The sequence below is a fragment of the Stomoxys calcitrans genome, chromosome 1, assembly GCF_963082655.1.
Source record: "Stomoxys calcitrans chromosome 1, idStoCalc2.1, whole genome shotgun sequence".
Classification (NCBI taxonomy): Eukaryota; Metazoa; Arthropoda; class Insecta; order Diptera; family Muscidae; genus Stomoxys; species Stomoxys calcitrans.
Window position 1 is genome coordinate 179,723,414 of NC_081552.1, and position 26,105 is coordinate 179,749,518.

At 39.0% G+C, this 26,105-nt stretch overlaps 1 protein-coding gene across 1 annotated transcript in view; it reads right to left on the reverse strand.

The window, feature by feature from the left end:
* Positions 1 to 26,105, reverse strand: part of LOC106092022 (homeobox protein araucan) — a 75,949-nt gene that overhangs the window by 3,470 nt on the left and 46,374 nt on the right. Inside the window, exons 3-4 of the mRNA XM_013258761.2 lie at positions 14,150 to 14,274; positions 7,884 to 8,248 (exon numbers count right to left, since the gene is read on the reverse strand). Coding sequence (XP_013114215.2) covers positions 7,884 to 8,248; positions 14,150 to 14,274 — 490 coding nt within the window. The remainder of the gene's footprint in view (positions 1 to 7,883; positions 8,249 to 14,149; positions 14,275 to 26,105) is intronic.

Genomic DNA, 26,105 nt, shown 5'->3' on the forward strand with positions numbered 1-26,105 from the left:
GAAGATTTTGAGGCCGCTCTGGTCTCACTCAAAAACGGCAAATCAGTCGGCCGGATAATATTGGGTTGCCCAAAAAGTAATTGCGGATTTTTTAAAAGAAAGTAAATGAATTTTTAATAAAACTTAGAATGAACTTTAATCAAATATACTTTTTTTACACTTTTTTTCTAAAGCAAGCTAAAAGTAACAGCTGATAACTGACTGATAATTACAGAGTCACAAGCAGTGAAAAAATTTGTCAACGCCGACTATATGAAAAATCCGCAATTACTTTTTGGGCAACCCAATATACCTGCTAAACGGTTGCGGTATGGGGCATACCACATAACTCAAGCGATCACCCCAATAACCAGAGAGGCCTGGGATACAAACACTGTCCCCACGGAATGGAAAAAGGGGCTCATGGTCACAATCTCAAAGAAGGGTGACTTCACTCAGTGTAAGAACTGCAGCGTATTTCGCCTGCACTTGACAGCATTTTAAGGAAGCAACAGGCAGGTTTGCGGCCTGGACGTTCTTGTGCCGACCTTATTAACTCCCTGCGCATAATCATTGAACAGTCTGCAGAACTTAACACACACACCTTTTATTCATCGACTTCCCGCGTGCTTTTGACACAGTTTCGTGAAGTTCAATGTGGAGCACGCTCTTGAATCGTTACACTAAATAGGGAGCTGCATAGGAATGTTGAAGTTCCAATCCGTTTCAATGGAAAAGAGAGCCGACCTTTCGGGATCGACAAGGGAGTGAAGTGGGGTTGCATTCTGTCACCCACGCTATTTTTAATTTTATTAGACTCCGCATTAGAGCAACTAAAGATGAGGCATCCTATGGCATATTAACGACTTACTCGGAAACCTCGACTACGCGGATGATATATGCCTCTGCGCATCGCTTCGAGCACATTTAGGCGAAACTGGAACGGATGAATGAAAATTTTGCCAAAGTCTGCCTGAGGATGAACATAGCAAAGACCAAATGGAGAGGATAGGAACACCAAATCTGACACCGCTCACTATAAACGATCATATTATTGAAGACGTTGACAACTTATCCTATATTGGCAGCAAAATAACAAACGAAGAAGGATCAGAGGAAAACATCTGCGTACGTATCAACATGGCTAGGCGCGCCTTTCTTAAACTCAACAAAGTTTGGAGATGCAGTAACATCTCTCATAATACAAAAGTCAGAATATCTAACAGTAGTGTGAAATCTATTTAATTTTATGGTTGCACAACTTGACACAAGCGACTACCGTTAAATCGCTGCCTACGACAAATTCTTCGAACCGTATTTCAAATGAAGAATTGCAAATAAGAACAAACACTTCACCTGTCGATGTAGAAATCCAGAAGAGACCAGTAAGGAAGGGCAAAAGTCGGGCGGTGCCGACTGTATAGTACCCTACACCTACCCTATAAGCACAATGTGCTAGCTATATCCAATTCTGAAACAATTTTGATGGACCTCGGCGGATGTTTCAGATTTGGAGTAAATATTTAATAACTACGGTTGACAATTGACATATGTATGGGAGCCATACCTAAATCTGAACCGATTTCGAGCACACTCAGATATTGTGGTAGTAGTCGACGAAAGCGTTGTACAAAATTTTGGCAAGGCCGGTCAATAAACGCGCTTGCAGTGGCTCTACGAGTGAAAATCGGGCGAAATACATATATGACAGCTATATCTCAATCTTGACCGATTGCTATGAAATTCACCAGTAGTGTCGAAAGTCATAAGGAAATCCTCTCTGCTAAATTTCGAGAGAATCGGTTAACAAATGAGCACTTTATTGCAAAATTTCCCAAAATTGGACGAATATATATATATGTGAGCTACAATATATATAAATCTGAACCAATTTCGAGCAAACTTTATAGATATTGTTAAAGTCGCCAAGGAAAGCGTTGTACAAAGTTTTGGGAAGATTGGTCAATAAATGCGCTTGCAGCGACCATAGAAGTGAAAATCGGGCGATTAATATATATATATACTAGCTGACCCGGGCCCGCTCCGCTGCGCCTTCTTTTACTTTATATGGAACAAAAGTTTCCTTGGAATATTTATTTTCGACAATTAAAGATCTTTTAGTGAAATACCATGCTAACTTGACTAACAGTTTAACAATATAAGTGCCTTTATCTGAATCCCATATGATCTTTGTTGGTCTACGAATTTAAGTTTGGATGTAAGGTGTACTCCATTCTTGAAATACTTCATTTCAGCCCGATATTCTCACGTTGTCTGATTTAGTGGTGTTTTCGGGAGAGAGGTGGTCCCCCAGATACTTGGCCCTGAAAATATATCAGCATCGTGCTCTTCTCTCAAATACTATTTATTTAAACCCCATATTGCCATTGGCTTAAGACGAGTTTACAGGATGAGGTGTCCCCCAAAAACATATGGCCCCAATTGAGCCATACATTGGATTCGTGTTCCACTTTAAAAACCCTCTTATTTGAGCCTCATATTACAATAGTCAGAAAATACTTACTATTTGGGTGGTGTTGTGGGGGTGGGTAGCCCCATAGACACTTTTCCCGAATATTGATGTCAAATTCGTGCTTTACTCCCAAAGACCTTTCATTTGAGACCCATATTGCTATGGTCGTAAATTTTTAGTGAAAGGCGGCCCTCCAAAACACTTGGTCCCATATTTCGATATCAGATTCGTATTCTACATTCAAATATCTTTTATTTAAGCCCCATATCCCCATGGTCAGTAATTCAGTCCTGATTGGGGGTGTTTTGGGAAAGGGGTGGACCCCCTGAAACGTGGTCCCACATTTGGAAATCAGATTCGTATTCTACTCGCAAATTCCTTTCATTTGAGTCCCATATTGCCATGGTCGGTAAATATGTCCGATTTGGGCGTGTTTTGGGGGTTGGGGTGCTCCCCCTAGCACTTGGATATCAATTAACAATTGGGTATCAGATAAGTTTCTTTATCCTAAATACTTTTCATTTGAGTCCCATATTGTCGTGATTGGTCTTAACATGTGTTTGGTAGGTTTTAGAGTGGGGCAGCCCCCCTAGGTACCACATCCGAAATTTGGATATCAAATTTTTATTTTTAGGGTACTATATGAAAGCACACAAAATTCCGCTCAAATCGCACCTCCCATCTCCGAAATCTGGCGTTTCTGAAAATTACGGTAAGGGGGAGGGTCCGCCCCCCTTTAGATATCAAAAAATCTAACACCCTATTTTCACCACGGGGTCATTATGCACCATCTGTGAAAATTTCAAGAAAGTCGGTTCAGCCGTTTGTGAGTCAATAAGGAACACACAAACAAACAAACAAATCCACAAACCAACACAAAATGATTTTTATATCTAAGAAGATATATGGCAGCTATATCTAAATCTGGACCGATTTCTATGAAATTCTCCTGTAATGTCGAGAGTCATAAGAAAATTCGTTCTGTCAACTTTCGAGAGAATTAGTTTACAAGTGACCATTTTATTGCATTATTACTGCAAATCGGACGAATATATATATGGGAGCTATATCTAAATCAGAACCGATTTTTTCCAATAGGCACCGTCTCTAGGCCGGAAAAACATGCCTATACCAAATTTGAAGACAATCGGATGAAAACTGCGACCTGTAATTTGTACACAAATTAACTTGGATAGACGGACAGACAGACGGGCAGACGAACAAACAAATTTACTAAGTTATGATACCACAGTAGTGGTGTAGGGTATAAAAATGGACTTGGTTGGGTCATATCCTACGCCGACCGTAGGATATGACCCTGCAAAGACAGCGAAAACCCGAAAAACACATGGATCCGCTGTACGAAAAGAGAGTTGGCTGGGTAAATACCAACCGTGTGTTTTTAGTGGAAACAAGCCAATGCTTTGGCCAACGATAGAGCTCGATGGAGATAGCTTGTTGATGCCCTATGTTCACAATGAACAATTTATTATTGGCCATATTTTATTGAAATATGTTTAATATAGTCCAATTGTAAATAAAGGAATTGTAATAAATGGAAATCGGGTTATAAATATATCAGGTTTTGGTCCGATTTAGACCATACTTGGTACATCTATTGAAAGTCATAGACAAAGTCATCATGCACAATTTCAGCCACGTCAAATAGGAGTTGCTGCATCTAGAGTCTCAAGTAGTATGTTCGGAAGATTGGTTTATATGAGAGCTAATCACGCTATAAACCAATTCAGGCCACACTTGTTACATCTATTGGAGATTATAGAAATAGTCATCGTGCAAAATTGCAGCCAAATCGAATAATAATTGCGCTCTCTAAAAGCTCAAGAAGTATAATTTGAAGAGTGGTTTATATGGGAGCTATGACTGAACATGGACCATTTTGGCGCATTAACAATGTCAACCGACTTACATTAGTAAATAGAAGTTATGCAAAATTTCAATCGTCGAACCTTACTAGTTCGAAAATTTGCGTGGTTTCAACAGACGGACGGACGATGAAGAATATGGCGATCAAGAATATATATGTTGTATGGTATCTTAGACGAATTTTTCGAGGTGTTGCAAACGGAATGACTAGATAAGTACACCCACCATCCTTTGGTGGTCCGTTGTGCACTTCCCCCGTACCTGGAAACCGTAGCAGATGCAGTTTTTAGTTTCCCATATCCATGAAAACTTCTCTAAACTAGCAAATGGGAACATTCACAAGTAATAAGGTCTATTATAGGTAATTCTTCTCTTGCCTATCTGTCCTCAAGTTTCCCTTAATGTAAAATAAAAGCCTAAATATTTCTCACGAATTTCTGCTGAATTTCCATTTTCTGCAAATAATTTTAAAAGATTTAGAAGAAGAAGATTAAGAAGATTTTCAAACAAATTGTTTACTAGATTCGTACGCTACACCCTATTCGGTCTACAACAGCGATGGCCATATGCACACATTTGAAATTATTTCCAGGTGTATGGTCCATGTTCTTACTTTCGTACACAATGAAGTCCAAAGAGTGTGGGTATGTTTGACCGTCGCTGGTTGACATACCAGTTGGGAAAATTTCGGACTGAGAGCGGCTCCGCCTAGGTACTAAGACCTAAATTTCGATGTTAGATTCGTAGTCGGCTCTTTACTTCTAAATACTTAAAATTTCAGTACCATATTATCTTGATGGGGTTTGAGGAGGAAACCCAAACCCAAAACTACTATGTCAAATACGAGCTCTATCTACATTCCTGTTGCAAGTTATATTTATTACGGATATAGATAATAAATCGACGTAAACATTTACGACAATTTAACGATGTCCTTGCTGAAACTCGGAATCTTAATGACGATCTCTTCCGTGTTTATGAGTGGACCAAGGCGAATGGTCTTCATTTGAATCTTCAGAAATCGAAGTGTCTGATTGTCCATAGGAGTAAGAGATTGTCGTTCCACGATATTGATGTGATTGTTAATGATGAATTTGGGGTGATCTTTAACATCTCTCTGAGCTGGACAGATCACATCAATGCTTTTGTTAGTCGGACCTTCGTGAAACTACCGGTATTGTGGCTAACTCACTCGTTCACACCGCATAACATTTTTAGTGCCAGGTTTGATATACCGTTGTGAGCTATTTGCTCACTGCGACTCGCAGAATTCGCGCAAGATAAATGTGCCGTACAATACTATTATACGGTATGTCAATGGACTGAGTAGAATGCAATATGTATCGTCTATTACCAACTCCCTTTATGGATTCAGCTTCGCCACACTTCTCAATATGACAGCATTTCAATGCCTGCACAAGATTAGCTTCAGACAGAGACCAGGGTATTTATACGACCGACTCAGGTTCGCGAGATCCAATAGCGGAAAAAATCATACAATTGAGACGGCGAAGTCTAGCATCCGAATGGAAATTTTATTTTGGTACAATCCATCTTTGGAATACTTTTCCATTTAATTTACATTTAGAATCAGACTTAAAAGACTTTTTCCTAGAACATTGGCTTGTTCCTTTCTCTACCCCTCTGCTTTGAGCTTGTTCACACAGCTGGACGTAGAAAGAGTGCCTCTAACAGTTTTCCAACAACTTGCCATGCAGCTTGTTCGCTAGCTCGGATCGTAGGGGGGTTCTTCCCACTCGCGGAATTTCCCTTACAATCTCACAACCTCTCCTTCGCCTTGTTCGCTCAGCCGGACTGTAGCAAGTAGTTTTGGTACATTCTTACCCGAAAATAAACTGCTTGGGTTCACAAAAGGTTAACGTAAGTTGGATAAGATGTAACACATGGTGATGGGATACAAAGTTCTGTACGGCCTGACTTAATGCGTACTTGTGGTTTTTTGGGCGTGGGATTCTATTCGTGCTCTACAACAAATTATCTCCTTTTGTTCGTTACCCTATTGACTTGGTAGATTTTGGTCCTAAGTGTAGACGTAATGAACAAGCAAGCCCCCCTCTAGATTCGACTGAATCAAGAGCAGTAGCTGAATTTTTACAGTGCCGTACACCACAACACAACACCATGTAATATAAAACTAGCCAGTAGATGTCACGCGGTTTGAACGCCCCGAAACATTTGCCGATTACATTTTTACAGGTGTATAGAGCCACATATTCGCCAAAAGTGTTGGATTTGAATTTCAATTTCCTGTCCAGCAAAATACCTACAGTAGCGACAACGTAAAGCCTCCTATAGAAATCGGTACTGAATATTCTTTTAAAAAACAAAATTACCCAATCGAAATAAAAGTGAAAACTAGAATAATTAGTAATTTAGGGATCTTGGATATATATCCGATGGAGCTGCGGAAGTCCATTCAAGATTTGTTCTGTGCTTTTTCAGCTCACCCTAGCATTTTCTTAGCTCAATCGTATAGGTTTCTCCGTGGTGACCTTGTGATTTTCGCCTTATTGAAGAGTGCACTGCAACCAGTAGATGAAATAATTGTGCTAAAGTCGGCTATAATAAGCATATTTCTCATTGATATAGAAATCGCCTCGTATTTACTTTAATTTGTATACCCACCATCGGATGGGGGTATAATAATTTTGTCATTCTGTTTGCAACACATGAAGGTTTTGGTCGTCGTTAAATCTAAGACGATCTAGCCATGTCCGTCCGTCCGTCTGTCTGTCTGACCGTCCATCTGTCTATCCGTCCAACCTTCCGCCAGTTTGTTTGTCCATCTGCCCGTTTTTGTCCGTAGGCAGGTTAATATCGAAGATGGGCTATATCGTAATACATGATATGGTAGATACAGGCCTCATATAGATCGATCTCCCGAAGACGACGAGGCCCCTTGAAGTCTATACGAATATGGTCCAGATCGGCATATATTTGGATGTAGCTGCCATATATTTCGATTTCCCAATTTAAGTTCTTGTGCCCATAAAAGTCGCATTGATTAACAGATTTCGCTGAAATTTGGCACAGTGAGCTGTGTAAAGCTCTTTGTACCAGATAGGTCTATATTTCGATATGGCTGTCATATATACCAATCTTCCGATTTAAGGGCCATAAAAGGCGAATTATTACTCTATTTCGCTAAAAATTTGGTACAATCAGTTGAATTAGACACCTACACATCCAGAACATGGCGTAGTCGAACTACATTTGATATAGCTACCATATAGACCAACCTCCTGTGTTATGGTCTAGGACAGTGAATAGTATTAGACCCCCTCCGACGTACCTGGCAAGTTTGGTCCAGATGCGTTTTTAATTTTTTTGGAAACTTTTAATTTTTTTTTTTTTATACTGACAAACAAATCTGAAAGAATACCAACTGAAAAAGGCAATTTGCTTTGTTACGTTTCAGATACTACCAAACTTAGGTTAATTCAACCATTTATGCAAAAAGTTTTTACAGCACATGTCCCATTCAAATCGTATTTCACACCCTTTTGCAAGTGTTACAACTTACCTTTGTGCAATTGTTGGCCATACATTGATCCAGATCCTGAATTACCACCACCAGATAATTTGTTCATGTCACTCTTCTCGAGTTCTTTCTCATCCTCCGATAGCATTGCATCATCGTCATCATCTTCGGTACGATTCTTTGGTTCCCAAGTCATTTTATTCTCCTTCTTCAGTCGGCGACGAGCATTAGCAAACCAAGTGGAGACCTGTGTCAGTGTCATTTTGGTGATGATGGCCAACATGATTTTTTCGCCTTTAGTGGGGTAAGGGTTCTTTTTATGTTCATTAAGCCAGGCCTTTAGGGTGGCGGTAGATTCGCGGGTGGCATTTTTACGTCGAGAGGCTAGATCATAAGAAGCGCCATAGCTAAAGGGAGAAAAAAGAAAATAAATTAAATATTTTTATTAAAATCCTTCAAAATAAACATTGCTTGTTAAACATTCTACTAAAAGGTAAAATTTTAAAGGCCCATTTTGAATGTGAACCACACTTAAACGTTTTCTCTGCGTTTCATGAAATATTTCTCAATTTCAGACAAACTCAATTTGAACCATGAAAAGATACACAATCGAGCAATGCGTCACAGTTATTTAAAATAATAATAGGAAAACCAGGGTGTGCTTCGCTACACCCTTAAGTGTTTGGGACTCCCTTCCGACATGGTCCAAATTTGAAAGAAATAATAATTTATATTCTAATTGACTCTCAAGTACCTTTCATTAGAACACCATATTGTCTCTTTTGTTATACATTTTGGGGCATTATTTTGTGGTGGTGCGACTTCCCGGTAATTGACTCAAATTTTTCATTTTTACTTAATTTTCGTATTCTACTCTCAAATACCTTTCGTTTGAGTTCCATCTTGTGGTATATAATTTCGGAATAGATTCCAAACTTTAATATTAGTCTACTCCTAAGTACCTTTCGTTTGAATCCCATAATGTCCCGATCGACCTAATGTCCGTTTGGGGGTTTTTTTTTTGGGGCAAGGCGCCCCCCTGGGACTTGACCCCACATTTTATAAGTTTGATATTTTACAACCAATTACCTATCATATGATACCCATATTATCCCAATCGGTAAATATGCCATTTTTGAGCGGTATTTTGGGAGTGGGGTGGGCCCCCGGACACTTGTGGCCAAATTGGTATGTCAAATTCCTACTCTGCTCTAAAATATCTTTCATTGGATACCCATATTTTCCCAATTGGTAAACATGTCAGTTTGGGCGGGTTTTTAGGGCATGGGGTCCCCAAAGTTTTTTAAAAATTTTGTCTTTTTGGGTTACCATAAGGTGCCGTAAAAAAATTTCACTTAAATCGTTGCGACGACCTCCGAGATCTGGCGTTTTTGAAAATTTAAGTTAGGGGGAGGGTCTGCCACCCACAAAATAAAGAACCCTAAACTCTACCATATCATGAAAATTGGTTCACCCATTTTTGAGTCTATTCGGAACAAACAAATCGCAACACTTTAATTTTTATATAATAGACTATAGGATATAAAATACAACTTTCTTATCAATTACGTTTCTTTTAAGGTCAATGATAAGAAGCTTCCTTTTTATAGATGAGCCCGAACGTCGTGTCGCAGGGTGACATCTTTTTGTGGAGAAGTTTTTACATGACTGCCATACCAAATGGCATAACCACCGCTGAAAATTTTTATGATGTTCTCGCTGCACTCGAACACAGGCGCTCAGCGTAATAGGAGAACCTCTGCGCTACGGTGGCCTCCCGTATGATAACATTCATTATTTTCTGATTATCTTGTTAGAACTACCATAAGTTATTCCCCCAGTTCCTCTTGTTTTTTTTTTTTTTCTTCAAAATTTTAGAAAATTTTATCTAAGATAGCTTTCTGTGGAAGCTTGTCCCAGCGTAGGAGTGTAAAAAAACTGGATATAGCCAGAGTTTAGCTATATCCATGGGCAACTTGGAAGAACAGTGGGGAAAAGCATATGATCAACTATGAGTGCTCTACCGCTCTCTCTACTTCTTTATTCGGATTGACGTTGCTTTTCAAATGGTTAATATCCTCCAATAGATTGTTAGTGATGCTCGCTGTTTATGCTCTTCACATCGTCATCACTTTGTCCATTTTTAAACTAAATCGAATTTCCACTTTTGTCGGTCTATCTATTGCCATCTTCGGTAATAGCACTAAAGGCCTGGGTTCGAATTTTGGCATAAATATAAGAAAACATTTCCAGCAGTGGTTATCCCTTCAATAATAGTAGCGACAGTTGTGTATAATCAAGACATGAAGATATCAGTACAAAAATTTATTACTTATCGGCATGAGTTGGACTCTACTCTAAAAAGGAAGCTTCTTATAGTGGAGCTTAAATTTCGATCACTGCGTTTTCGCTTTCAAAACGTGGAAAAAATTTAATTCTATGGTTTTGGGTATTCCCTTTTAACTGTTAATCACAAACTGGGATGTTCGTACTCTACATGATCGGTCAATTAGCCTATTTGCGGTAGTTTTAGAAACAGAAACACCTCCCAGATGCATGGACCGAAAATAGTTGATTTCTATTTCTGTAACAGCCATAGTTAATTTCTATTTCTATAACAGATATCGGCAATTAGGTGGGGACACAATACCTGACATGAACCAACTTAGTGCGTGGCATGGAGAACAATTACGTATTTTGTAAATAGCACGGAATTCCGAGCTTAGATGTTCTTTTTCGAGGATGTTTTTTTTAATATTTAGAGCTCACAACAAGCCATTTACTGGATTAGGTGTATGTCCGTAGTGGCATGGGGCGGATGAACATCCACACCCTCTTTTCAACCTAACCTAAACTAACCTAATTTCTATTTGTCTGTTATGAGAGGTTTCGAGGTTTTGGCAGCCCCACAAAATTTACTATCAGACGACACGATTTGTACACCAAATCCTTTTATTTGAGTCCCATATTGGCATGATAGGTCAATATGTCTATTTAGGGGGTTATTTGTATTGTGGGTGTGAGTGAGCTTTCAGACACTTAGTCCCGAAAGTGAATATTAGTTTTGTGCTCTACTCCATAAATATCTTACGGTTACAAAAATTGGCTGTGCAATCCAAAACTATGTGGCCTAAACTGTTTTCTACTGTTTCCTGTCATTGGCTAGAACAGACGTCTCAGTCATTGTGTCCGTCATGACAGGCCACTGTCTAATCGGAAAACATGCTGACAGACTGAAGGTTACCAGAAACGTCATTTGCAGAAGCTGTGAGGACATCGAAGAAGAAGGGAAGGGAAAAGAACACCTTCTGTGAGTTTGTCCCACACTAGCAGTTAGAACGAGTTCCACTTTAGGTTCTCATTTCTTTGAGAACCTGTCTGATTTAGCGGATGTGAAAATTCGCAAGTTATAGGGCTTCTTAAAGCGATCTGGATAGTTCAACGGTAGGAACTAGGAGGCATATTCTGTTTCTGTGGTATCACAATGGACGAAAACGTCTAAGTGAGTCTGATGTCAGAAACTACTTAAACCTAACCTAGTCTTTGTGCTCTACTCCCAAATATCTTTCATTCGAGTCCCATATTGTCCCAATCGGTGCAATTTTATTTATGGGTCAAGCTTTGGGGTAAGGGAAAGAGTCCGTCCTCTTACGATATCAAAAAATTATATAGCCTATTGCTCGTTCCGGACCAAACTACACAATCTGTGAACATTTCAAAGAAATCGGTTCAGCCTTTTTTGAGTCTATACGGAATAAACAAATTTACGATGCCACAAACAAAGATACAAACATCATAGTCTTCCCGTTCATCATGTTCCCCACATGCCCTACACCTTCTATCACTTGCCGCACCGATTTGCCATAAGTGAGCTCGTAGTCCTATGTGTCCCATGACACCAAAAGCATTACTGACCTTCTTCTTACTTCCTTTCAGTAATAGCCTCGTCCTCTCACGATCAGGATCACCCTATAGGATTTTCGCTGTCTTGTCGTTTGTCGCCCACGCCCTTAAATCGGACTGCGTCGACTCGAAAAGCTTCGGTTTAACCAAGTTTATCGACGGCAGGTCTCTGGCCTTGACTGCCAAATCGTCTGCCTTTCATTCCCCTTTACTCCCTTATGGTCAGGCATCCAAACGATGCGGATTGCGCAATCCTCAGAGAAGGCGTTAATCTCCTTCTTTTACTGCATGACCTTACCCTCCTCGTTGTTATTGCGCTTATGGCCATTTTACTGTCCGTAAAGATGCTCACACTCGACGTTCTCGCATTAGTACCACACCACCTCACGCATTCCATGATCGCCCATATCTCCGCCTACAGGACCCTATTATGGTCAGGCAGTCTAAAACAGATCTCAGTTCCTGGGTTCTCAATGTAGACCACCAGGCCCACTCTGTCCCCTAGCTTTGATCTATCTATGTAACATGATCTTCCAGACGGCAATACTAAGGTTCCGTTAGACCAAGACTGTGACGCAGGCAGCAGTGCCTTGCAAACAGCCTCAAGTGTCGTCTCAGGTATTCGGAAGGAAACCTCTTCCAGGTTTACTATCGTCGCCCCGATTATACCATCCTTAATCCGTTCTTCCATCGCCTTAAGAGTCAAAGTCGCAGTGGCTGCCTCACATTTAATCTGTACGTCAATGGGTGGGATATCTAGAATAGTTTCCAGTGCCCTAGTGGGAGTGGTCCTCATCGCTGCGTCTATACCAAGACAACATGTACTCTGAACTTGTTGTATTGTCCTAAAGTTGCACTTTTTCTCCATAGCAGTCCACCAAACTACTGAAGCGAAAGCAAGGATCGGTCTAATCATGCTTCTGTAGAGCCAGTGGACTATCCTCCGATTCAGGCCCCATTTCGAGTCTACGACCCGTCTACATAGTGCCCAACATCTGTTAGCCTTCTCAGTACGCTCCTGAATGTGACACTTCCAATTAAGTTTCCTATCCAAGATCACTCCTAAGTATTTGACCTTTTCAGATATCGAAATCGTTCTATTGAGGAAACGTGGTGCTTCAAACAAACACAAATTAATTTTTATATATATAGAAGATGAAGGAATTCTAAAATTACTTCTATCATAGTTAATTTATTTTTTTATTTGGTTGTATTTAACTTTTTTATTTTATATTGTTGTATTTTAGTTTATGTTATTTTATTATATTTAAATTTATTTAATTTTATTTCATTTCACTGCATTTCATTTTCTTTTATTTTATTTTATTTTATTTTTTTTTTATTTTATTTTATTTTATTTTGTTTTATTTTGTTTTATTTTATTTTTTTTTTATTTTATTTTATTTTATTTTGTTGTATTTTATTTTATTTTATTTTATTTTATTTTGTTATATTTTATTTTATTTTGTTTTATTTTATTTTATTTCATTTTTAAGGGTAATCATTGTCTTCACATATGGTCACAAATATTTTCCAATCACCTTACATCAAACACTTGTTGAACTTCAGTTATTCCACATAGAATAGACAAAGTGTGAAAAACTTCGTCAAGCTCAGTGCTACCTAACTTATGTTTTTGGTTTGCTAGAGCTAAGGAACAAGGGCATGGACCCTCACATTTATCTTTTACCCAAAAGATAAAATATAGGGGAGATGTTAGGCAAATATGGTTGCTATAGTCAACCACCATGAAGCCAGCTACTTCTTTTAGTTTTGCTTTGCCACTGCCACACAGAGAAGACTGATATTGGCAAAGTTGCTTGGCTACTTGCTTCTACTTTTGCTAAGGTTAAAGCAGCAGACTGTAATAGCCCAAAGGGAACAATTTTATTCAATAACACTTAATCCCCCAACCAGATTTCTTCTTGCTATAGGAAAAAAAACACAATTTGGTTTGATGTCGTAAAAGTTTGATTTACTTTGGAAAAGATTGCAGAAGGAAAGGGCAAAGTATAAATAAATCCTATCTCCAAGTTTGTAACAACTGATAATAAAATAAATCATTGCAAGTGCTTTGGTTTTTTTATTTTCATTTTTATCCCTACACATAGCCGCTTAATCATAAAGACACGATTTATTTATGAAGTGTTGAAAGATTTGTCGAGAATTTAAATGGGAAATAAAACAAAATTGATAAGATTTATAGCATTTTTCTGCGCTTTTTTAATTCATTGTGACTAAGTCTTTCTTTAAATGAAATCACAATATTGTGACTTGAGATTTAAATTTCGTTTTAAGATTCTTATTATAATATTTGTCCATCTGATAATAAATCATTGGCGGTGGTGGTTTGGTGGTGCATTTGAATTATGTTTGGCCGTTTTAAATTTGACACTTTGACTTACCCATATGCAAATGTTGGGTCGTATGAATAATAACCAGTAGTTGGTTGCAAACCAGCTGTGGACCAGGCTGCAGCCGCTGACATTTCTGAGCCGGTTGTAGTTTCTTTGAGTGTATAGGGATTTCCCTGTAATTAGAAAGAGAAAAATTGATTTAAATCACTTATGTATAGAAATATTAAAATTAACAGAAAATATTTTATGAACTAAAGGCAACAAATCGGAAGAACGATAGCTACCATAAATAATTTATATATGTTATAATATTTCTGAGGAATAGGGATCAGAATCAGCTATGCAGATAGGCTAAAATGGTCTTGGAGATGGCATACGACTAGGCTACACCTAGGGTCTCAATATTAACCCAGAGAAGGCTAAACTGTGCCTGTTCACGAGATGACTGTAGGTGAGTCAATTTGACGCGCCACGTTTTCCCAACATAACGATTTCGATGTCCGACAATGTCAAATAATTAAGTGTGACCTATATCAGGAAACCGAACTGGAAGTGTCACATTCAGGAGCGTATTGAGAAGGCTCACAGATGTTGGGCACAAAGTAGATATGCCAGGCCAGCCTGAATCCGAGGATACTTCCCTGGCTCTACAGGAGCGTTATTTGACAAATAATAAATAGACATACGAGGCCACTACGGCTATGAAAATTAAGGATAGAGGATAAGAGCAGGTCATACCATCGTAGTATTATCGAGGCTACTAACCTAGTTGGAATTGAAGATGTTGTGGCTACCTGAGACGACACTTGAGGCCAAACAAAATATACTGGTAACAATGTCATGGTCTTGGATTCATGCTACACGGATGAATCAAAAGGACGGAGTAGGCCTGGGGATCTACATTGAGAACAAAGGGACTACGACCTGTTTCCGACTGCCTGACCACAATACCGTCCTGCAGGAGATCTGTGCGATCATGAAAACGTATGCACTGATAGAAAAATGACAGTAATTTGCCAATACCGCCTGGTATTATTATGTTTGCGTCACTGGCAAAGATTTTAAATACCATTTGGTATCAATCCAATACCAGACAATGGAGGCTATTAAGAAGTGTTGTTGAGCTTTGTACTTAATATATTGATGCCATTATAAAATATTTGTTAAATCGGTCAATAAACTGGTATTCCCCCCAATATAAAACCCATTGAATTCTTGAGTCCCTAGACCCACAAAGACTACTGCTATAACTTCCAGCGTTTGTGGAAACTATGATTCGAATCTGTCTACATACTGATATAAGTCCCATGTAAACCGATCATCTGATTTTAGTTCTTGAGCTCCTGAGGCCTCAATTTTTGCGTTTGAACCAATTGTCGAAGCACTTTTACCACTCTGGTTGAGGTATCTCCAAAACATACATTCTGAACACATCAACCGCTTTTTCAAGTGTCGAAAAACGTTGGGCCCACTAAATACCGGTGCACTGATATGACTACTTCAGACCATAGCAGTCACAACCAATTCCCAAATTGATGGACAAACTGAATTGACAAAGGCAAATTTTTTCATATTGGTGGGTAACAAAGATTCGGCCCGTCCGAACTTGGCACGTTTTAACTTGTTTTGTTTTTTGCAGAATGTTGATACATCAATCAAATCTTTTCATTCTGAATTCTTTACTTTATTTTTTATTGAGTCTTAAAAAGTCATGCAAACAATGCTTTTCTCTTTATTGAATTTTTATCATATAAAAATTCCCCGCAAACAGCCTTTTTTCATACCACATAGCCATTGTGCATTCTTTGTATTCTGTCAAGCATCACTGCATTTTATACAGAAATCAATAAAATAGAAACAATATGCGGTAGTCAATGTGCAAACAGAACTTAATGCAAACCTAAAAAGTAAAAGAAATGAACATCCTTTTTTTTAACAATTTATTAACAAGTTTAATTGAAGTTCATTCACAATGCACTGAAATATTTTTGTTGTAGTGAAAAAAGTCTGCTTTATATTGGAATACCGCCATGTTCCTAACTCATGAGGACAAACATTTATATAAACCTTCTTGTTTTTTTTGCATCCATAGCATGTAGGAGCTAACCGCTATTAAATAACAACTATAGCTTACTATCAACTGTGTGGCGTTGAAGTGACGACAACATAAAAAGCTAGAATATTATGTCTGGATGGTGCAATTGTGGGCGTTTGGGTGGGTAACATGAACATCAACGACGACCTAAAACAATAATTGAATAACTTAAAACAAATTCTAAACCAAACACACATACCATGACTTGTTGTTGTTGTCAATACGAAAAATTTTTTGTACCCACCACCATAGAATGGGGGTGTACTAATCTAGTCATTCCGTTTGGAACACCTGGAAATATTCGTCTAACACCCCATAAAGTTTATATACTCTGGATCGTCTCGACATTCTGAGTCTATCTAGCCATGTCCGTCTGTCCGTCTATCGAATCACGATATCGGTCGAAGACGTAATCCCAACGGCTTAAAATTTTGCACAGATGCTTCTAATTGAAGTAGGTCGTTGGGGAGACCTAATGGGCCATATCGGTTCAGATTTGGATATAGCCCCCATATAAACCGATTCCCCGATTTGACTTCTAGAGCCTCTTGAAGCCAATCAATTTTTATCCGATTTGGCTAAAATTTGGAACAACGACTTGAGTTATGCCAAGTATGATCGGAATCGGTCAATAAACAGATATAGCCCCTATATAAACCAATCCCCGGATTTGACTTCTTGAGACCTTAGAAGCTTCAATATTCATCCGATTTGGCTTTAGAAGCCTAATTTGCGCCTGATTTGGCTGAAATTTTGCGCAAAACCCTATCTTATGACTTACAACATTAAAGCCAAGTTTTATCCTCTAAGTAACGATATCCCGATACGACTTCTTGAGACGAACTCAGCTAAAAAGGGTACATTTTTAGCGGAATCCATAGTGGTGGGTATCCAATATTCGGCCCCGCAGAACTCACCACGCTATTTCTAGTTTTTAACCATGTATAGAAAGAGAGAGCCGTTAGATTCGGCTGAGTCGAATTTATTAAACCTTTAGCGATTTGTTTTTCCAAACTAGAAATCGGTTTCGCTAAGCGCCAGGAGTTTATGGGACCGACCTAACCCCATAAATGTGCTGAAGAAAATAAAAGCCGACAGGAAAATGGTCCTCAAATGTTTGGAATAGAAATGAAATTGGCTACCAACCGGATATCGAATTTTAAGACGTGTTAAGTTCGGCTTAGCCGAATCTAATATACCTTCCTCCATGGATCGCATTTGTCATGTTATTTATAGGCACAAACTAAAATAGGATAATGGGCGGTCACTACATGAAATCGAGGTCGATTTCTTCAGGTGCCACCCATTGCACCTGAAGAAATTGATCTCCCCCGGCAAACCAGAGTAGTTCTGGCTCAATTACGTTCCGGCAGATGCAGCCGCCTCAATTCCCATAGAGCTAGGATTGATGCCGACGTGCAAGATGTATGTCCCGATTGTAACCAGGGACCGCACGATACACGTCACCTGTTTAACTGCCCGGCCAGACCCACTCGACTCAGACCCAGATCCCTGTAGACGCACCCCATCTTAGTCGCGAAGTTCCTGGGTCTTGACACTCAACAGAATCAAGCAGACGAAAGATAGTACACAATAAACTGCTACAACAACAACAACATGAAATCCCCATGGGTTTTTTCTAAGCTTGGAAAATAATTGCTTTCTGTGGGTGCTCATGATGTATAATCGAAAGATTGGTTTATATAGGACCTACATCAGGTTATACACCGATTGAGACCACAACTCGGAGGCCATAGCGAGAGTCATCGTGCACAATTTTAGCCAACTCGGATACGAATTGTGCCCTCTTTTGGTTCATGGAATAAAATAGGGTGGTTGGTTTATATAGGAGCTATATCACGTTAAAGACCAATTCCGACTATTCTTAGAATAACTGTTGGAGGTCGTATGAAAAATCATAGTGCAACATTTCAGTCAAATCAGATATGAAATAAGCTCTCTAGAGGCTAAAGTAGTATATTCGGGAGATCGATCTATATGGGAGCCATATCAAGTTCAGAAGCGATTGGCTTTGGCATATCCGTTGAAATTTATAGAAAAATTCATCGTTCAAAGTTTCAGCCAAATGGGATTTGAATTATCCCCTTTAGAGGCTCAAGAGGATGGTTTATACTCGGCATATGGGAGAAATAGCTCTCATAAGTGCAGGTGTCTATTAGCCGCGAATGCCGGGCAATGACTTTGGACTGACTTTGGAAATGCTCAAAAGTCTCATCATTTTTCCCACATACCATCACTTGCCGCACATATTCTACAAAAGAGTGCTTGTAGTCCTATGTATCCCGTTATGAAGCCCATACTGATCTCCTTCTTATTTCCCTCATCCTCTGACGTTCCAGATCACTTCATAGGATTTTCGCCGTCCTACCAACTGTTTCGATGTTCCACAGTGTTGCATACGTGTTCGTCGCCCACGCCCTTAACTCGGACTGCGTCGACCCGAAAGGCTTAGTATTAACAAACATTATTAACGACTGTCCTTTGCCCTTCACAGCCAAATCGTCTGCTTTTTTCATTCCTTCTTTTTCCGCTATGGCCCAGCACCCAAACAATTGTGTCGTCCTCAAAAAAGGCGTTAACCTCCTTTTTCTACAGTTTATACTTACCTGGTCATTCCGTTTGTATGGACCATATCGGTTCAGATTTGGATATAGTTCACATATAAACCGATCTCCCGATTTGACTTGTTCAGCCCCTGGAAGCCGCAATTTTTGTCCAACAACCGTGGCAAGTACGGTCTAAATCGGTCTATAACCTGATATAGCTCCCATATATACCGATCACCTGATATGACATTTTTGTCCCAATTTTTGTCCGATTTGGCTAAAATTTTGCATGTAGCGTTCTATTACGACTTTCAATAACTGTGCCAAGTACGATCTTTAACGTGATGTAGTTACCATATAAAACGATCTCTCGAAGAAACTTTGATTTATGCCGGGTTTGGCAGAAATTTGGTACGTAGAGTAAAATTATGCCTTTCAACTAATTTTATTTTATGTCAATTTTACGCAGAATCTATGGTGGTGGGTTTCAAGGATTCGGACCGGCCAAACTTAGCACGTTTCTCCTTGATACACTTCAAGACAATTCGGGACCTTACCGTGCTGGTTGTTACAGACTTGATGGCCAGTTAACACTATACCACCTCATGCATTCCGTGATCGCCCGGATCTCCGCCTGCGGGAACGTTATATTTATTAATTTTAATTATTTATATTATGGGCAGGCAGTCGTAAACAGATCCCAGTCCCCGGTTTTTCAATGTAGACCTTCAGGCCCACTCTATCCTCTAACTTTGATTCATTCGTTTACATGGAACTTTCAGATAGTGCTGCCAGACTTCCATCAATACTAAACTATGTCGCTGGCAGCAATGCCTCTCAACCGACCTCCAATGTCGCCTTAGGTATCGGATCGAAAACCATCCTATCGTCGTCTAGACTTTTACGCCATGATGTGCTCTGCTCCTACACCATTCTCACATCGCCTTACGTCTCATAGCCGGATATCGTGAATAGTAATGGGCGTGATACTTATCAATTCGCCTATGCCAAGAAAACATGTTCTCTGAACCTGTTATATAATCCTTACGTTGCACTTTTTCTCCATCGCAGTCCACCAAACTACTGAGGCGTAAGTAAGTATTGATCTAAGAAATTTTCCTGTAGAGCCAGTGGACTATACTCGGATTCAGGCCTCATTTCGAGACTACGGCTCGTCTTCGTAGTGTCCAACATCTGTAAGCATTCTCGGTATGCTCCCGTTAAATTTAATGTCCAAGATCACTCCTAAGAATCTTATATACCCTCCACCATGAATCGCATTTGTCAAGTTCTATGCGCGGTATCTTTTTTTAGGCAAACAAAGCATATTGAATAAGAACTGTTATACTAACGGAGCTATATCAAGTTATAGTCTGATTCGGACCATAAATGAATGCTGAACATTGTAGAAGTCATTGTGTAATATTTTAGTTCATTCGGATAAGAATTGCCCCTGTGGGGGCACAAGAATCAAAAATGAGAGATAGGTTTATATGGGAGCTGTATCAAGCTATTGATCGATTCAGACCATATTAGACACGTATGTTGATGGTCATGAGAGAAGACGTTGTACAATGTTTAGGACAAATCGGATGAGAATTGCCCCCGCTAGAGGTTCAAGAAGTCAAGATTCCAGATCGGTTTATATGGCAGCTATATCAGGTTCAATACGGATTTACGCCATATTTAGCACAGTTATTGGAAGTAACATAAGAAAACAAGCAAAATTTCAGCAAAATCGGATGAGAATTGCGCGCTCTATTGGCTCAAGAAGTCAAGATCCAAGATCGGTTTATATCACAGCTATACCAGATTATGAACCGATTTGAATCATACTTAGCACAGTTGTTGGAAGTGATACCAAAACACTACGGGCAAAATTTCAGTTAAATCGGGCGAGAATTGCGCCCTCCAGAGGCTCAAGAAGTCAAGACCCAAGATCGGTTTATATGGCCGCTATATCCAAAAATTTACCGATTTAAACTATACTTAGAGAAGTTATTGGAAGTGATACCACAACACCACGTGCAAAATTTCAAATCGGAAGAGAATTGCGCCCTCTAGACGCTCAAGATCCCAGATCGGGTTATATGGCAGCTATATCAAAACATGGACCGATATGGCCCAGTTGCAATCCGATGCAACCGACCTACACTAATAAAAAGTATTTGTGCAAAATTTCAAGCGGCTAGCTTTACTCCTTCGAAAGTTAGCGTGCTTTTGACAGACCGACGGACGGACATGGCTAGATCGACTTAAAATGACATGACGATCAAGAATATATATACATTATGGGGTCTCAGACGCATATTTCGAGGTGTTTCAAATAGAATGACGAAATTAGTATACCCCCATCCTATGGTAGAGGGTATAAAAATATTTCGGCAGTTGGTTTGAGCGCGTGAGCATGTGTTTAAGTGTATAAAATCATGCTGGTGGATACTTCGAAGGACATTGAAACCGTTTTTAATTTACAAAAATTGCATTTTCATGATTATATTGGGTTGCCCAAAAAATAATTGCGGATTTTTTAAAAGAAATTAAATGCATTTTTAATTAAACTTAGAATGAACTTTAATCAAATATATTTTTTTTTACACTTTTTTTCTAAAGCAAGCTAAAAGATACAGCTGATAACTGACAGAAGAAAGAAAGCAATTACAGAGTCACAAGCTGTGAAAAAATTTGTCAACGCCGACTATATGAAAAATCCGCAACTACTTTTTGGGCAACCCAATCATCAATCAAAAATTCATATAGCAGCCCTCGTATATCATATGCACGGTTGATGTTCGTATTTTTTTTTATGGTGAATTAAACATGTCTATCTGTTGTAATCAAGCAATATTCTTGGTAGTCTCATATCAATATGCAGATATGCGCCAAACGGAATGACAAAATGGACATATTCATTGTCTCTTTCGATTTCCATGGTGTTCATGGTGATGGCGGGGTTTAAAAAAAGAGGAGGTATTGTCGTATTTTTCATATCGCTGTGTTTCCTCACTCTCAATGATATTTTTCCATCATGGGTATCTCAATGGTCGGAATTCGTTGGGGATGTGACGTATGTACGTGTGTGTGTGTGCTGCTTTTTTTCTTGATTTACATTTTATTTTCTAGACACACTTTTTGTAATCGTCAATGACTAACTATAAGTAAACATGGCGTGGTATTGAAAAATAAAGCGACAATAATAATAACAACAACAAAAAATTACTTTTATAGAGATGTTCGTACATGTGTTAAACATTTCCAATAGTAATAAAATTAAGAGGTTTTGTGTAAAGTAATTGAGAATTGGTAACAGAAGATCGAAGGTTGAAGAAGAGACAAAAACAGGAAAAGGAGAGCAATAAAAGATATGAAAACAAGTACAAGTGTGCTAAGGAACCCACCACCATAGATTCTGCTGCTTATACAAAATAAATTTAGTTGAAGGGCATAATTTGATTCCACACACCAAACTTCTATCAAGCCTGCAAAAATTAAAGCTCTTAGGGACCGAACAAGAATGATCGGTTATAGACTGATTTGGACCGTACTTGCACAGTTGTTGGAAGTCAAAGCAAAACACCACATGCTCAATTTCAGCCAAATCGGACAAAAATTGCGGCTTATAAGGGCTCAAGAAGTTAAATCGGAAAATCGGTTTATTTAGGAACTATGTCAGGTTATAGACCGATTTGGGCCGTACTTGGCGCAGTCAGGAAGTTCTAGCTCAATTAACAAAAAAGGTAACAAAAAGTACCAATTGGGGTACAAAACGTATTATTTGTCCCACTTTCGGTACGATTTTGTGATTTTTTTGTCACCAAATCTTGATGAAATGATGAAACCGTACAAGGAGTGGAAGAAAATATGGCACATTCTTTATAAATTGGGCTACAGATCCGAAATTTTTCATACAGGCACATCTTGGCAGTATGTACCGGGCGAAAAAAAGATGTTGTTGATATTCGTACATTTTGGTACTAAAACGTACAAAGTGGAACCTTCGTTATGGATTGAGGTACAGCTCTGAAATTTGGATTATAGGTACAACTCGGCAGTATGTACCAGGCGACTAGAATATTTTGAAGATGTTCGTACACTTTGGTACTAAAACGTACAAAATGGTACTTTATTTACAGGCAAAGCTATAGGTCTGAAATTTGGTATACAGGTACACCTTGGCAGTATGTACCGGGTGACAAGAAGATTTTTTTTTAAATCTGTACATTTAGGTACTAAAACTTACAAAATGGTACCTTACTTGCGGATTGAACTACAGCTCTGAAATTTCAAATGTAGTTACATCTAGGCACTATGTACCGGACGACTAAATGGTACTTTCTAGCTACCTGGGATACAGGTACATCTTGGCAGTATGTACCGGATGACTAGAAGATTTTTTTTCAAATTTGTACATTTAGGTACTGAAACGTAGAAAATGGTACTTTATTTACATATTGATCTATAGATCTAAAAAATGCGATACAGGTACAGCTCGGTAGTATATATCGACCGAATAGATTTTTTTAATTTGTTCATTGAAGCACCAAAGCTTTTAAAATTTTATTTTCTTTACGGATTAGCCTAAAGCTCTTAAAATTGCGATACGGTTACACCTTGATATTGGATGTACCATCGGGGTCAGCGAAGCGACCGGGAATATGATAGTAGCAGTATATTGAGCAATGTCTTTGTGCCAAATTTAAGCCAAATGAGGTAAAAATGGAGGTGTCGGAAAAAACTTAGGTTTTTAGGAGCTCAAGTAGACACATCCAGGATTGTATGTGGGCAATATCGGTTTATAGACCGATTAGGATCATACTCGGCACTGATAGTGGAAGTCAAAACCCCAGTTCAAATGAAAATTGAGCTCTCTAGGGGCTCAAGAATTCAAAACTGGGGATCTGTTTATATGGGAGCTATATTCAAATCTGAACCGATATGGCCCATTTGCAATCCTTAACGACCTACATCGATAAGAAGTGTATGTGCAAATTTCAAGCGGATATCTTTATTTGTTCGTACGCTATAGGGATTTCGACAGAAGGAAGGAAGTACAAACGAATGGACAAACGGGCGGACATGGCTTAATCGAGTCGGAAAGTCAAGACGATAAAGAATATATGTACTTTATGGGGTCTCGGGTCAATATTGCAAGATGTTAAAAGTAACGAATGACAAGATTAGTCTACCATACATCCCATGATGGTGGATATAAAAAGAAAATTGTATTAAAACCACCTTCTTTTTTCTTATATTTTGGTCAAATATTTTCCAATGCCATTAGCATGATTATTTCCCGAATACCATTCTCCAAATCCATGTGGCATTGGCATGTTACTAATTTGCTAGGCGCCCATTGGAAATTCTTCCTAATTACGTTGTAGCTGTCAAATTGTTAATTGGATTAGTTTAGTGTATTTGTGGCTAACTTTGGCTACGTTTGCATTTATTTAACACAAATATACCCAACTCAACTCATTTGCGCAAACACACACACACGAAGATACATAGATTTTATCATGCTCATGGTATGTTACACAAATAGGTCTAAAGCCAGTTTTTGGCCAATTTGTGTTGTGTTCTGTGCGGTTATCATTATTGGTGTGTCCGCATTAAGATAGCCTCAATGATGATGATGATGATGCAAGTCATGTTGATGGCAATGTTCAATCGTTCTTGTGTTAATCCTTGCTTTAAATGGCTGATAACTATGTATGAGAGCGCATTTTCAACTTCCTTTTACACAGTGTGTGAAGTTATTTCTGAGTTTATTAGGCTGAATTAACATTGGGTTTGAGATCTGGGATCATGTACCAACGCCTTCACGTCTTTGGAATATAGCCATTAACACAATATTATTAACTATGGAAAAAAGTGTTATAATAACGAAGTGGCTATCCCGGTTAATGAGAAGCGCTACGCATGAAGGCGCGGTGGGCGGCCGTTTACTAGGCGCTTTACCGGACCGTTTACTAGGCGCTTTGCTGGACAGCAAATTCAACTTCAAATCCAAAATTTTTTGAAACAGACGCTCTAGTTCTCATTTTCAGACCTATAATGCTATATGGTATTGTGATGTTGTGGACTGCGTTTGAAAAGTCCAACTACTATTCAATTCTTAGCCGGGTCCAAAGGATGGTTGTTTGTCTGAGGAATATAATGCTACACCTAATGCATCTGGTCATTGTTGGAAGACAAATTGCTGCGAGCACTGCTGTGGAGCTAAGGGAGCATTCTCCCTTACACATTGCCCAAGCAGCTTTTTGAATAAAAGTACTATACCACTATTTCTGATAGAACCGATAGAAACTACGATGTACCTGATGGTAAAAATTACATAGACTTCCATACGGATTGTTCCAAACTCAATGACTAGATGGTTTGGAGTGTACTCTGAAGAACTAAGACTGGTTGTATTGAAATGGTTATCTGACCACTGTAGTGTGCATCAAGCGGAGATCCTTGCAATTAAAGAAATAGTGGAATGACTAAGATATAATGCCATACCCACGATTGGCATAAACATCTTCCCACACAGCTTTGCATTCATCAAGTTTCTGGGGACCATATTTCTGAATACAAAAACCGGCCTCGATTTCTCAACGACATGGCTGAACAGTTTAAAATTCATCTGTTCTAGATGCCGGTCACAGAGATATCCCAGCAAGTTGTAGAGCAGGCGAGACTGGGAACCACCTTGCGGATTCTAATGCGAACTGGAATCTGTGACTTACTCACTTACTCACAAAGAGAGGTTTGTGAACATTCCAAAATTATGTAGTGAGTCTACCGCTTTGCTGTCGCTGGCTACAACAGACGTCTCACTCATCGTATGCGCCATGACCAGCCAATTTCTCATTAGAAAACATGCTGATAGACTATTTCGACGATTTCTGCTAAAGCTGTGAAGACGTCGATCAAGAGGAAACAATGGAGCATTGACACGAGAAAGAAGTTCCAGCTAATGTTGTTATTTCTTTGTGGGCTTATCTTAATTTGCGGAAGTGAACATTCGCAAGTTATTAGGCTTTATAAAGCAATCTGACTATATCAATGTTAGGAACCAGAAACACATGCTCTATTTTTTTATTAATTATTTAGGATGTGCTTTTTAACGACTCCTAACGGTGTTGTGACTGTCGACTTCGGGAGGTCGTTAGAGGAGTACCCAACTCTGTTTAGTCTGTCTGTTTTTCATACCCAACAAGTCCCTTAGGACCGAGGATTCAAGTGGGAACTACTCTCAAATGACCTGAGTAAGCAAGTTCTTCCTTACACTACGAGGGCTGCTATATAATTTACTAACATTTCGTTAGAAAGTTTGACATTTTCTCACATAATCGTA